The sequence below is a fragment of the Prionailurus viverrinus genome, chromosome C2 (assembly GCF_022837055.1).
Source record: "Prionailurus viverrinus isolate Anna chromosome C2, UM_Priviv_1.0, whole genome shotgun sequence".
Classification (NCBI taxonomy): domain Eukaryota; kingdom Metazoa; phylum Chordata; class Mammalia; order Carnivora; family Felidae; genus Prionailurus; species Prionailurus viverrinus.
This window is the reverse complement of record NC_062569.1, coordinates 4,123,711-4,138,872: the sequence shown is the minus strand read 5'-3', so window position 1 is coordinate 4,138,872 and position 15,162 is coordinate 4,123,711. Positions and strand designations below refer to the sequence as shown.

Below are 15,162 nucleotides of genomic sequence, written 5' to 3'. Positions count from 1 at the left end.
ACACTAATACATTTATATTTAACATTGATTCTGCCACAGAAGCTGAAAACACAGTTTAAAAAAAGTAAACCATACCAACCGAAAGAGCTGTCTTTTCTTATAGGTCTCATTGCATATGTTACTGTCTTCCAAGAGCCTACTGGAAATGAAAAACACGGTTTTTATGATATAAAACCTACTGACACTGAATTTCCTATGCTAAATGGGTGTGTCCTACATTGTCACATACCTGCTTTCAGATCAACCCCATAGACTATGTGTTATGTGCATGTTGTTGAATTTTTGCAATAATAAATCAATGACTGCATGACGTTTCCCTATCCTGGGATTAAGGCGCTGATACCAGATAAGCAGGAAAGGAAGAAGAAAGAGAAGGAATGGGAGAGGGGAGGAAAATAACAGAAATCGGTAGGGATGTATCAGACATGTAATTAAACACATTAAAAGTTGTGATTCTTTTTTCCCTTGGGTAATATTAAAGTTATCTTTTCTTCTTGGGCATAGTGAAATCCTGACATTCCAAAGACAGGTATCCAAGAAATGTATTTACTTTTGTAGGGAATCCACTCAATCAGATTTTTGCTTTTTGGAAATATCAAGAATTGTTCATATGCAATGCATGTATGGGACCGATTACTATACTAATATGATTCAATTTGAATTTAAGGGACACGGGAGTGCATTAGCACTCTTTTTATACAAAATCCAAGGAGATATAAAATTAGGGCATAAGGCATGGAGAATGATTGGCTGGATGACTGGGGAATAAGGTTTCCCACTAAACTGAATTATAAACACCCCATCCTTTGGGCTAGAATATAGAATTGTAGAATGCGTCAGAATCATCCCTAAGATGTTAGCACCCATAGTTTCTTAATTTAACTATAAATAGAAAATATTTACTTAAATATGTATGAATCTTGATGTTGTTTTTGAATGCCTTCTATAGACGTGTTTTCTACTTTCATCCGTTCTTCTAGAAGAGGCTGTTCAATTGAGGGGGTTAGTTACTTGAAGCTTTCTAACTGCTAATATTAAAGATAGCTTTTTTTCCCCCAATCATCGCTAATGCCCGGTTTAAATTTTCTCTAAGTACTAGACTTTAATCAAACAGCCTCTATTTTAATCAGTTTTACGGGGCGCCCATTAAGCCGACACCTGAAATAAAATTAAGCACCACTCTTTGAAGGGATACCATATTTCCATTCCAACTTGCCCATTCTGATGTCCCTCAAACATGATTAATACAGCTAAGGTGGAATTCTTTAATTCCCCTTGAAAAGCTGCAGTGGAATGAATGGAGCATTTAAATATCTATGCCAGTTGAGAACAATTTCTTAAAAAGCGTATGCGAAATATGCAAAACTTCAACTCATCCTCTCAAGACCTCGGAGAAGTTGTATAACCCACCCATCTCACAACGACTAGCCCCGTCCTGACTCCCAAGTTAGCAACTCTAGATCGGGTTAGCTAGATTTCCAAGTTAGAGTGAGAAACTTAAAACAATATATTATCCCAATTATTGTCTGCATAGCTATATAGAATTACGGGGCGCAGGAAGTGGCTAATGATACCCAACATACAAATACTGTTAACAGCCTAGTGCATAAGCCAATGAAACTGCAAGTTCATTCATGCTTTGTAATGCCTGGTGAAGGCAGCAGGATTCCACCTCGGGAAGAACCAGAAGTTGAGGCTTTAAATAAAGAAAATGTGCACACTTACGTTTGGAAAGAACAGAGAAGTAGTTCCCCAAAATAAATGGTTTTTAGGCATGCTAAATAACACATATGCGTGTGCATATAAGTGCGTACACAGAGATATATGCATTTACTTATACATATATTCAAGCTCACACTTATATATGGGATATATACCTATGAATACACAGGACACACACGACAGACTTTTTTTCCTCTAATGACACGAAAAAGCAAATTTCAATTTCATTTACCTGGTTTCCACAAAAAGGCTTTCCTGGGAGCAAACTGACTGGAAAAAAAAGAAAAGAAAAGAAAAGAAGGCATTGTATCAGACGTTCTGGATGTGCCGAAGGATCCCAATTCCTTGCCTGATTTTAAAGCTACTTTTCCCCTCCAAGAGGAAAAGAATGAAGAAACATAGGTACTATGTTTTGAAAAAGTGGAAGCAGAAAAGGGAAAAATTGGTTAGAGTTAGAAGCGTAAACCATTCTCATTCAGCACACAAGCCCTTTCCCATCGGGGCGTCTCCAGGTTACAAATACATTTAGCCCGCTCGACATCAAGGTCAGAAGTAGAGGGATGTGAATGAGCTACTGGTTTATTCCGGGGCTGCGGAGATGCGGCCCCCGACCAGAGCCAAAAGACTGGTTCAAATCAAGGCAGAAAGCGTGCGCTGAGCACGATCAACCTGAGACCGGACAGTCAGAGGACCACAAACCTGCAATTGTTACCTGGGAATGACAGACTCTGGTGAAATAAACAGATTGGCTGCAAGACACTGAAGATTGAAGACATGCCCTCAATCCATTTTAGGAGGGGGGGGGGGGAGGGGACGCGGAGACAATTGAGAACAAAATGAAGTTAATTCGGAAAAACGATGCCAAGCTCCGTCTAATGTTCTGTTTTGTTTTTCACCCAGAAAAAAAAAAAAAACCAACAACAACGTGACTTTCTTCTTAGCTTCTGTCCCCCTAGCTATCACTGCTCTTCTCTCTCGTGTTTAATACACTCGCAGGGAAGAGAAAATTCTATTATCATTATGTGCTGGGGAAAGACAGATCTGATTCAATTTGAACAAGCAGAAAAAGAGAAGTCGAAGCAATATAGTGCAACGGTCCTCTAACACAGTGACTGTGTTTAGGAATTCACCTAAAACCGTTTTCAAAGTACTGAGTTGCGAAACATAAATGTACACCCCGCATTCTATGTGCAGAGTTTCTAAATGATGAATAAATGGCCTGCTCAAGGGATCACTCGAGACCTAACAGGTCCGATTCAAGAGAAAATGAAAGTAAAGTAAATAAGGACCTCTCAATATTGAATTCTTAAATTCAGTGATCAGCTAATGTAACCACTACTCAGAGAGGCAAGCAGGATATTGGTTTCTCTGTACATTTTGGTGGAGAAGTCATTTCCTTCCACTAAATCAAAGGGCTAACTTTGGACCTAACGTGTGCTGTCCCTCAGTGGTCTGAGCGTCTCAGCGAGGGCATCTCTAGAACCACTTCTCTTTTAACCTTTGTGCGTTTAACAGACATCCTGAAAAGCAAGCGCAAAGCATCTTATTTAACAAAAAGAAAAAAAAATCCGATTAAAAAAAAAAGCTTTACAGAAAATCTTTCTTTTTAATTCGATGTTTATGTGCATAAACAAAAACGTGGACAATCTATGTACCACTGGCATCATTCCTGCCAAGATCTCTTTATAGTAAGCAAAATATTCCATTGTCTTTGCCTCCTTTAGCTTGGTTTTACTCCTGGTTTGAGTCAAGTCAGGAACTAATGGTCTAGGGTACACATTCCGAGCTCCATAGTCTCCGACTACTCAGCTCACGTGGTCGGAAAGAGGTCAATTACGTTTATGCGGTTCATGCTGGGTATTGGCATGACACTCTGCTTCTTTGAAGGAGTTGATCAAAGACATACTGACCTCTTCAGACTCATTAATCTAGTCGTATTCGGGGGAAAGTTAAGCTGCCCTAACTCTTTGAATTAAAAATAATAATAATAATAATAAGGCACCTGCAAGTCAAAGATAACTTTCCCAAAAAACGTTATCTCAAGAGTATTTTCCAATGTTTGTGCAAAGGTCCTAAAAATCTACCACATGATTCTTCTGCCACATTTGCAGAAATAGAACAGATACGGTTACGGGCCGTGATTCAGTAGCTGATGAAAATAAACTTTTTGAAAAAGTTATGCGAATAACTTGCAAATTTAAATAGCAGAGAAAGACAAAATTGTCATAGTAATTAAGTGCAGCTTTTAAAGCTGTCACTTATATGCATTCTCAGATATAAAGGGCTCTTTTTTAATTTTTAAGGAGAAAACGATTTTGCCTAATGGGTTACAGAATTCTCTCCCACACCCCACCCCAATCTGGGTGCACCACACGCCTTCTCGTCGGTTGTCACAGAAGAGGGATCCCGGTACGTGCTAGGAAGACCGTGGATGAGCTCCTCCAAGAATCTCTACTTATATATAAATATCCTTCAGAAAGCATCCTCCAGGCAAAACACGTCTTTCCCAAATACATTGCTTTATCAGCGTAACCTTGCCAAAGCCAGCAATGTTGCATTGAAGTGATCATAAAATAAGCTGAAATTCTTGCCAAAGGAAACAACAGTTATATTTCAAATATCTCTGACTACAAAAACTCACTTATTTTTTATTTGAGAACTAAATTGCAGTGTGCCTTGACTTACAACAGCTTCATTGTCAAATAACAAATGTGTCCTATCTCAAGCCACCCGAATTCTCAAACTATATTTGAAATTAGCTTTCTAGAAAATCCCCAAATAATCTGTATATTTTGATTGTGGACCTACATAAAAAAAGCGCACGCTCACGCACGCCCACACATGCCCACACACGCCCACACACACACACACACACCCCTTAGACACCAAGATACACTTGTAAACTCTTCAAGAACACTACTTGTTTTCCCAAATAAATTTTAATTTTGCTGAAGTGTAAGTACCGGGGAGTATTTCCCTGTAACTCTATTATAACTTCCAGCAGGAAAAAAATACCTCTACCTAAATATGTCCATATTTGAACCTGTTTGAATAACTCCACCGCTTAAACAATAATAGGCTGGCAAGGGGAGTTGCTTTCAGGACCTCAGTTCTTAAATTACGAAGACACTAAATTAAAGGCCAGCTAAGAAAAAGACTGTACGTCTGTAACTTAGATTCCTTATGCTGGATTCTTTGCATTGGTTTTACAACTGACTTACTATATTTGATTTATTACCTTGTGTACCTCAACAATCTAGAGAGCAGAAACGGTCACTTGGGAATCCGGAGTTACATAAATTAAGTCTCTCTAAAATGTTTTTATGTATGTGCTAAGGAAGATTTATTACTGCATGTATTCAAGAAAGTTCGTATCGCTGGTTACGTCTTTGCGTTTGCGTTAATAAAAGATACAGTGACATCTTGTTAACTCAGGGTGGCCCCCGATGATCCCTGCCTCTGGACATTCACGTTTTGTAGTACCTCCCACATGGCACCGCGTTTGGTCTGTGTGTCCAACCGAACACAGCAGAAGGCAAGGTGTCAGTTCCAAGATTAGGTTATAAGAGACTCTCGCTGCCACCTTGGGCTCTTTTTCTCTTGGATCACTGGCTCTGGGGAAGTTAGTTACCATGTCTTCAAGACGCTCCGTAGCCTATGGAGAAGCCCACATGGTGGGAACTGAGATCTCGGTACATCCAGCCAGGAACTGAGGCCTGCCAATAACCATGGGGGTCCGTCAGAAGACCACAGCCCCAGCTGACAGCTTGACTGTAACCTCACAAAAGGCCGTGAGCCAGAACTGGCCGGCCAAGCTACTCTCAGTTTCCTGACCCACAGAACTTGTGAGGCAAAAAGCGTTTTGTTTGTTCTAAGCTGTCAAATTTGGGGATAGTTTGCTGAGTAGCGATTAAGAGCGAAAACACAGGGAACACCAGCCTTCGGACTGCATTGTTTCTCCAGAGCTGCAGGCCTAGGAAGACAGGCATCAGGCATCGTTTCTCCCTCTAGGAGAGCGGCTTTGAGCCTTTTAAGGGTCACGAAAACTTATAAACAATCCGGATCTTTCCCTTACAAAAATGTACCCACACTCGCAGACATAATGTTTTGCAGATGAAGTCAGGAACTGGCTTTAATCTCTGAAGCCTGCCTGTGAGTATCCTCCGGTACAGGATACCAATGAAAAATAAACCCACCCCAGAGATCAGGTGGAAAAGTAGTGCCAGAACCGGGCAGGGGCCCCACCTGAATTAGGAAAGCCAGAGTGCTGGTCACCGGAGAGCCTATCAGAGGAGCTCACACCTCTACTCCTGCAGAGGGAAGGAGCCACCGCATTTCAAAGAAGGCTGCCGAATGGCTGGCGTCATGAATTGGAAAGGCTATGGCAATAGCTTGGCATTTAGGCCTCCCCACACTTCAATCTGCTTTTGCTTTTAAAAAATATGCTAATTCGGCAGTTAGTCATAGAGGCTCGGAACAGCAGCTTTGCCTCCAGTCTGTTACCCGAGACCCGGGTTCCTTGCTGGGGCTGTAGGGAAATGCAATGTGTACCAGGGGTCACGGCCCCCCCCCCCCCGCCTGTGATGACCTCTCTGGGGACGTGGCCATGTGCACACGAAAGGGCAGCAGCCCGAGAATCACCCTCCTCACAGGCAGGCATCAGGGCTGGTTCTCTGGCCACCCAGCCCCAGAGTGTTTGGCAATGTGGCATGGCAGTACTTTGAAAGAATACCATGATGTTTGTAGATTATCTGGGTGATTAGGATTTGCTTTGCAACACAACTCACTCATAAATTTTATGACTTGCTAGAATGAGAGTCAGAGGGAAGTGTGCGTGTGTGTGTGTGTGTGTGTGTGTGTGCACGTGGCAGGCAGGGGGAGAGAAGGACGGGCAGAGAGAAAGAAAGAAAGAGAAGAAAGGACAAACTAGCCGTCAGACAGCTCTCTCTCTGCGAAGCTCATCGGCCAGGCACAGGCTCGCTGCCTTCCAGTCCACCGGGGGCACCCCCCCCCCCCCCCAGCTAGCCTGGCTACACCACCTCCAAGCCCCTCATTACTCTATCCTTGGATCCAGGAAACACGATGAAAAGCCTACCATGGGTCGGGCTGCGCTTTGCGCCATCAATAACTCTGACTGTCCGAAAAGCCCAAGGAGCCATACGCAGAATATTCTAGACTTGCACGTGGACAATGTCCTTCTACAGCCACCTCCACCCGCCTCTCTCCCACTGCCAACTCCAGAGCTCTGAGCCAAATCATCCGATCACTAAAGTTCTATTTCCCTGCACCCGTGACAGGCAGCGGCGATCTAGAAGAGAGAGAGGCAGCCCGTGTAGACAGGGAAGAAAGGCACCGTCGGTGGGGTCGGAATTGCCTCTGCGGTTTTCTGTTGAAGGCGCCAGCGTGCTCTGGAGGACCAGGGAAACTGGCTGGGGCCCGAAAACTCCAAGGTCAGAAGGCCTCTCCATGCTACGCAGTGGAGCCTAGGTCTCTACGCTGGCTTGGCAATGGCCTCCAGAGCAAAGCCCGACGGGAGGCGGGAGGCCCAGCTAAGGCAGCAGGAGCCACGAGGAACTACACAAAGCAGCTCACACCTTTACTTCTGCTGAGGGAAGAGCCGCGACATCTCCGGAGGCCGCCAAGTGACAGCATCGAACGCAAAGGCTAATGGCACCTGCTTGCCCTTTTCGCCTTCTTGCATTTAAATCTGGCTTTGTAAAAATCACTTTTTCACTTTCATTTAATTTCACTGCATTTTATTTTGGCCACGGGCAGGGGGGCGGGGGTCAAAGGAAGATAAATCCCCACCACGTTTGCTTTGCTGGGATTTGAACAGAGGAAATCACTCTATGGTTATTCCCTTGACGAACCGCTCACAGACCTGATCTGATCCGAAACTGAGGGGGAAGAGGAGTATTCTCATTTAACTCGGATACAAGACAATGCCTGTACCTGCGAAGAAGGCAGAAAATTCTGTGTTTACGTATGCGATTCACAGAATCTTCTTTCTTTTTTTATATACGTCTTCCCTCTGCACGACCTTCGTATTAAAAAAGACAACACTGGGCCGTCTGAGGGCTAACACAGATGTGAAGGCATTTCTTCAAATGTGGCAACTTCCAGGGGGGCCTGGGTGGCTTTGTCAGTTGAGCATCCGACTTCAGCTCAGGTCATGATCTCACACTTCGTGGGTTCCAGCCCTCCAGGGCTGGAGCCTGCCTCAGATTCTGTGTCTCCCTCTCTGTCTGCCCCTACCCTGCTCATGCTTTGTCTTGTCTGTCTCTCTCAAAAAGAAACAAATGAACATTTAAAAACATTAACAAGAAAACAATCCGGCAACTTTGCTCTGTACTCAGGATCCATTCTACCGACCCGAATCACATCGGTGCCCCCCCTTCCGTCATAGCCTTCCGGAACACAGTCAACCCTGGGCCACTGTTCCATCACTTCCCTGCACTGAGGTCTTCCTCCAGAAACACCTCTGATTTGCTGCAGTTCGATCTGTCCCTGGCTCCAGCTTCCTGAGTTCTGCCAGCTCGCTGTCCCCAGACACTAAAGAGGCAATTAAAACAGCTACTCACATCGTGTGCAAATATTCTCTCCCTCACTCTCTGATACTCCTCTTCTCTCTCTTCAATTGATTTACTTCGTCTGTCATCTCTAAATGGATGCACTCTGTTTTGCTGAACGGAAAGAAAGAAATCAGTACGGTTATCCAAGTTGAGCCGGTGCAAATCTGCAGTTAAGCAACCGTCAGCTGAGAATAAGAAATGTTCGCTTAAACAAATGGAGCATGAAGAGTGTCCTTCCCTCGGGGCCCGGAGGAGGCTGGGCCGGTGTGCGGGGTGCGTGCCTAACACGTGGAGGCAGTTGTCTGCGGCTCCTGCTTGCCTCCCCGCCTGACGCATGGAGGCCAGCGGTTTCCAGCATGAAAGCCCCTGGACGTGTGTCCGGTGTGCAGCCAGTTCAGCCGGGACGCGGGCCACAGGGGTGGACTCCGTCTCCTCTGCTAACTAACCTGCGCGTTTGGGACTCTTCAGGCGAAAGCGGGATGTTGAGCACGCGGCTAGTTCAAGGCGGCTAAGGGAAGACGTGGCTGCGAACAGTTGGGTACCGGGAACAGTTGGGAACGGAACAAGGGAAGAAAGAAGGTAACGGGCAGAAAGGAAACTGTGGGCATAGTGTCTCCGTGTTCTAACCGGTGTTTTTCCTTCCCTCGGTGACTGATCCTGCACCCTGCGTTTGGCACAGGAAGCAGACCCTGAATTTGAAGGGTCTCAATTTGTTGACGAGGGTCAACACCAAGGAATCTAAAGGCACCATCCAAAGAACCCAGCATGAGGACTGTTCTTTTTCAGCCCTGGACCTGTGTCCCTGCCTGCGTCTCAACTCCCCTCCCCTCCCATTGTCCCATTCCTCACAAAAGGCTCTGCGCTAACCACCTTCATCCGTTCATTCAACAAACACCCACTCAGTACACGACACAGGCACATGTCTCGGAGTCGATGGGAGCTGCTTACAGCTCCATGGTGGTGGCGGTGGGGGTGCGAAGAACCGAGATACGGGTGAAGAACAGGGATCTTTTTTTTAAGTGCGTCAGAGATGCGTGCACTGGCTTAATGACTCACAGAGTCATTAAAATGATAACTTGGGGGAGATGCAAGATTGTCTTACCTTCAAGAATTCTAAAGCAAAGTCTATTTTCAAAAAAATCTATTTGGATTGTCAGAGACACAATGGGCGATTGAGGTGGCAGCAGATAACTCTCTCCCGTCCGTATTATTGTTTTAACTTTATTTTCTTTTGTCATTCACTTAGTTAGCTAGCTTCCTGATCACCCCGGATCCCAACTCCCCCACCCCCAATAACCCCCGTCTGGAGAAGAGATTGAGCAAATCTCTCTCCCCTTGCCGAAGTACCGTGAATCCTTACTCTAGGACAAGGTAATGTTTTGTCACAAGCAAAATACACAAAAGGAGAATGTTCTGCTACGGTTCATGCAAAACAAGCAGACAGTTTACATGGGCAGTAAAACGTGGGAAGGAGAAGGGGTGGAGGGGAGACTAAAACACGAACTCGATTCCCTTGCGTGAAGACTTATTTTAGGAGAGTTGCAAAATCCACCTGTCCTCACCATAACAAGGTTTGTTCTTTACGGCTACACCAGTTGGTCATCGGTCCGTATTGAGAATCCAGCTGAGTGTGCACAACTGAAGGACAAAGCTGTGGGAGCGAATTACTGCCATAGTTACACAGGCATCTGGAAATGCGATGACAAAGCTTTTCCCGACACCTCGGGCCAGTGGCGTCCCAACCCCGCACCCCCCTCACCAACACATGCTGCAAAAGCTGTGCCAAGCACCCCCCATGCAGCCCGACACACAGAGCCATTGCTGAAGCAATCGGGACAGATTTTCTCGGCTACCCACTGAATGCCAAAGGGGGAGCGAGGGAGGCAAGGAGGTTAGAGAGAGGACAGTCGCCTCGGAGGCGGGGGGCGGGGGGGGGGCTGGGGAAAGGGGCCGGGGACAACAGAAGGACAAGAACATAAGTCAGCCCACCTTCAAAAACAACAACGTCAGCCACTCTCAAACTTGAGAACCAACCTGATTGTCTTCTTTATCAATACTAGAGTTATCTCGCTTCAAGATAAACCGCTTCTGGGATTCTTCACCTTTTTCATCTTTTAAATGTTCACAAAACCTTTGCTCTGGTCTGCCAGCAAAGTAAAACATATCAATAAAAAAGTTCTCGCCCCTGGTTCAAGTCATTTTCTCAGTGTTGCTTTTTCCCCCACAGTGGCATTCAACTTAAAAAAGAAGCTACAGGTGGTCTGGGCACCAGGACTGCTGGCATTAGACAGGGGGTGTCGTCAGGATACCGTTTGTGGCTTCGAATTCGAAGTCTTGTTGGCCGCGTGTTCCTCACCACGGCTGAAGTGAAGAAAACACTTTTCAGGCCTGAACATGTATAGCGTCTAGGTGTGTGTTCTTTCGTTATGTTGACCTCCGTCATTCCTGAATGCAGTCAAGTTCCCAGCCGTATTGTCAAACAAATACGTATGTTGAGAACTTGGGCAGACCACGTGAATTCACCAATGTCTGCGACAGGAGGACAGGTCTTGTCACATCGTCCCTCTCAAGAGCCCTCAGAATCCATAGTGAGGGTGGATCACCTATAAATTACTTCCATCTTTCCCCATGACAAACGCTCTGGAATCTGACTCCAGTAGAGTCTGACATCCTTGACCCTGTCTTGTAAATCAGTGCAGTAATTGGGGAAACTGGACATATTTAGTTTAAACAGCTTAATGGCTGATTAGCAGGGGGAAAATGCTCCAAGCAGTTACACGCTATTGATTAGTCAATTGATTTCTTTTTTGTAGGTCCTCTTAATCATTTTGTATTATTACTGGAAAGGGCCCCATGTCCTTGTTAATTTCCCACACTCGTCACCGCATGCCACAGAACTCAATGAATGGCTTGGGCACGGGTTCATCCCCAGAGGACGTGCTAAAGTGTTTGTCCCACGTTTAGAAGGAGTTGTAATTGATGACTCTCATTAAAGCCCCTCTGCCATGGCTGATGGATTACTTCTGAAGCCCAGTGGGTCTCCTCTATCTCTACGGGGTTCATTACGCATTCAGTTATTGGAAAGCGCCTTCACACTGGCTGTTGTTTAATATGGCTGACCAGTAATTAAGGGAATCTCATAGTGTCCCTTCTTGCTCCAAAAGAAGCAAATGGCACGTTGAAAACAAAGGGATCTTTTTCAGTGTATGGCTCAAGTCCGGATGGGATGCGTCTTTTTCTTAAATACGTGTACGTGAATCATACTGGTATCGGTGAGCAGACACTACCAGAAAGTAGGAACGATACCAGTTACAGCTTCCGGAACTGTGTGTAATTTTTGCAAAGGGTCAGCATCGTCTTTCTCAATCCTTACGGGACAACTCTGAGGCAGGAAGAACAAATATTTTACGCTTCTTTCATAGATAGAGAAACCATCCCCCAGTGATCCTTTTGACTGCAGGTTTATAGATTTTCCCAGCAAGCCACAGGCCTCAAACAGCCTCTTCACATCCTTGCAGAGATGGCATGGGATTCGGTCGCTCTGCTTATACGGCACAGAGTGGGCCAGAGGCCCTCAAGCCCCACAAAGAAGAACTAAAAAGCCTGCATCACCTCACCCAAAAGATCAATGTAAATGTTTTCCACCGCAATTAAAATGTAAAATATAGTAGAACAAGCCATCTGGAAGTGCAAATATGACATTTTAAAATCGAACGCCAAGAGAACAAAGTAAACTTGCACTTTACAGTGCAAAGGCCATTTGCAGTGGAGAAATTCAACATGGTTCGTTCGGTGTTGGTCACCGCACGCTTCTTATTCCGCTGGACAGTCTTACAAGGTTAGCGTGAGTACTCACAGGCCACTGTCCACGATTACGGTTCTCCGGGAATTTTTTTTTAACAATTTTTAAAAAATTTTTTTTAACGTTTCTTTCTTTTTGAGACAGAGAGAGACAGAGCATGAACGGGGGAGGGGCAGAGAGAGAGGGAGACACAGAATCCGAAACAGGCTCCAGGCTCCGAGCAGTCAGCACAGAGCCCGACGCGGGGCTCGAACTCACGGGGCGCGAGATCGTGACCTGAGCCGAAGTCGGACGCTTAACCGACTGAGCCACCCAGGCGCCCCTCTCCGGGAATTTTTTTAAAGCATCCTAAAATTGTCAGCCGACACTTGGATGTTACGGTGTTTTTTTCTGTGGCAAGCAAAACTGGGTATCAACTTAAATACAGACGCTGACTATATCCATGCTAAGAAAAATCTCTCCTGATATTCCTGAACTCTGCTGCCTGGTGAATTCCAGTAGATGAAATGCTTTGCTTGCTGCTAAGTTTACAGATCCATTTCTTGGATTGGGTGCTAATAGCCTATAACTGTTCATTTAGATAAAAAGTGGTCTGGGAGGGTGAACTTTTCGAGTCACGAGCATAAGGTGAATTTGCTTTAGATGAAGTTCTTCTTTAAGAGGAAAACCATTTTGAGATTTCAGCATACTAACCAGGGTGAGAATGTGCGTTCCATGTGGGTTGAGACCTTGTTTTTTCAATACTTAATTCTTAGTGTCTCACACGGTGCCTGGAATACGGGAAGCATTGGGCTGAATACATAAACTAATCAATGTGTGAATGAATGAAAATTTAATAGCGCTATATAGGAATCACTGGAGTTCAGGGACAGATCAAAGAGTCGCTGAATCAGATATGCAGTCATAAATTTTTAAATTATAAAACAGAACAAGAGAGAGTTTGGTTAGTAGGAGCATAAATTCAAATTTAGAACATGAAGAAGATCTTTAAAAATCAAATTTATGCTTTGGTTCAAGTTGACAAAAAAGAATCATGTTACTTAAAAAAAGATAGGTTTTAAATTTTGAAGTTCTTTTGGGAAGAGAGGTGGAAATGAGAATCTTAGCGTCTCTAGTTTGGAAGCCTCTGGTTTACAGTGTCATTATAGTTACAAGAGCTATTCGAGCATTAGGTTTTGAAATTTCATTTGCATTTTTTCATGGTGCTGGTTGATTTGTTTCTCACAGCAGCACATGTGTAGGAAAAAACACATCCATCCCATAAGAACAGAATAGTCAAAGGACCCGGCTTTAATCAATAATGCAAATGTGATTTAGAGCAAGAATATTTCTCATTCTAACATATATGTTATGCAAAGTGCAGTCTCCATAATAATAGCTTTTCAAAAAATATCTTGTTTATTTTTTTTCAAACTTGAGAACCTACTAGTTAGTCCCAATCATTGGTATTTTCATGATTCTCTGAAAATATGTTGAGTGGTTATAAAGTAACCATTGGCAGTTTGTGCAAAAAGAAAAAAAAAAAACACTTCGTAAGATTGTCCCAGGTTGATTTTATCGAGAATTATCTATTACTCTAGCGCAAAAGGGCAATTTGCAGTTGAAACTCACGCGGACTAAAGCATACACCTGAAGCACCGCATGTGATTAAACTACAAATTACCAGTAATGCACCATTATTTTTGCCACTAATTTAACATCATAGCAATGTTATTTCTTAACCATAAAATGAGTGAACTGAAAAGATACGATGGCCCTTTGTGCAAAATGGAAACAGATAACTTTCAGTGTATCAATATGAGAATGGAACTCTAAGACAAACTCCTCAAAGCTGCAAAAGGTCATGGTATTGATTAAATTCATGATAACTAGAGTTTACTGCGTATCTCACAGCCATGCACGATAACACACGCCTCACTGTTCTTTCCTGACGGACTTTAGTCCTTGAGCTGTTATTTCTGGTGTTCTCCGTACCATCGTCAAAAAGCAAAGAAAAGGAAGTTAGCGTTTCTTCTTGATGAAAAGATCGTTTCTTCTTAAGGTACAGTTTGTAGTAGATACCAGCCACGAATCTCATTGCTCGTGCGTGGGGAACAGTACTGGCGTTTCCAGCCAGGGTCCTGGCATCCCCAATAGAAACCCTGAAAACTTCGAAGTAAGTCCTCATGGTTTCTTATCAGACACAGCTCATCAACTGAGAGGCAGTGCGGCTGAGCGAAACACCCAGTAAGACATTCAAACTCTGTCTTCTGGTCAATCGATGATGATTTTAGGCTCCCCCCACCTCTTGAAACTTAAAATAGATGAGCACTCATTATTATTTTCAAAAATCTTTTTGATCTGGAAATATTTTACCGCCTGGTACTTGAGATGAAATTTATTACTTGTCTTGCAAAGAGTTAAGCTTAATCCCTCTCCCCCCCCCACTCTATACACACACAGATGAAGAATTCAATTCTACTAAACATGGACGGGGCTCAAACGGAAGCCTTTGAATTTCATACCGAATAACTGAAAGACAGTCATCAATATGCATAAGTATCTGAACAAAGAAAGGTTTCTGTGCACAACAGGATAAAATATTTTGATGGTGTAAGACACCTATCAAAAATATTTTAATAGTCGAACAGATTAGAGGAGCTTAGGAAGCACTTTCCCTCAATACTTTCAAATCTCCAATTAAAACATTTATAGCTGATGTCTTTTATTTCAAAAATAAAGTGCTACGTCCTTCAGCTAGTTCGCAATTTGCTACATCCCTCTTCAACTCTTTCACAATTTCCACCGCCATTTGGTCATTTCACACCATCCTGTTCTCTCTTAAATGAGAGCACACCTTGCAAACCCCACAAACGCGGTGCTAAGCATCCGGCTTCCAACATCTTTCAAGCATCTTGCCAACTCATGTTCTCAATTTTCTATGTGTCTGACAAATTCATTTTATTCTTCTCTGTCTCGGCTGTACCGTATCCATAAACAGAGGCGTGGAAGCTAACGTGGGACACGCCTTGACTCTCCTTTAACCTAAGGCTATTCGTGAGCAACAACAAAATTAAGCAGACTACT

The 15,162-nt window shown here is 44.0% G+C and overlaps 1 protein-coding gene across 1 annotated transcript in view; it reads right to left on the bottom strand.

Annotated features, from left to right (window-relative positions):
• Positions 1 to 15,162, bottom strand: part of ARPP21 (cAMP regulated phosphoprotein 21) — a 114,771-nt gene that overhangs the window by 78,558 nt on the left and 21,051 nt on the right. The window contains exons 9-12 of the mRNA XM_047875256.1: positions 10,329 to 10,437; positions 8,304 to 8,405; positions 1,955 to 1,992; positions 80 to 139 (exon numbers count right to left, since the gene is read on the bottom strand). Of these exons, the coding sequence (XP_047731212.1) occupies positions 80 to 139; positions 1,955 to 1,992; positions 8,304 to 8,405; positions 10,329 to 10,437 (309 nt within the window). The remainder of the gene's footprint in view (positions 1 to 79; positions 140 to 1,954; positions 1,993 to 8,303; positions 8,406 to 10,328; positions 10,438 to 15,162) is intronic.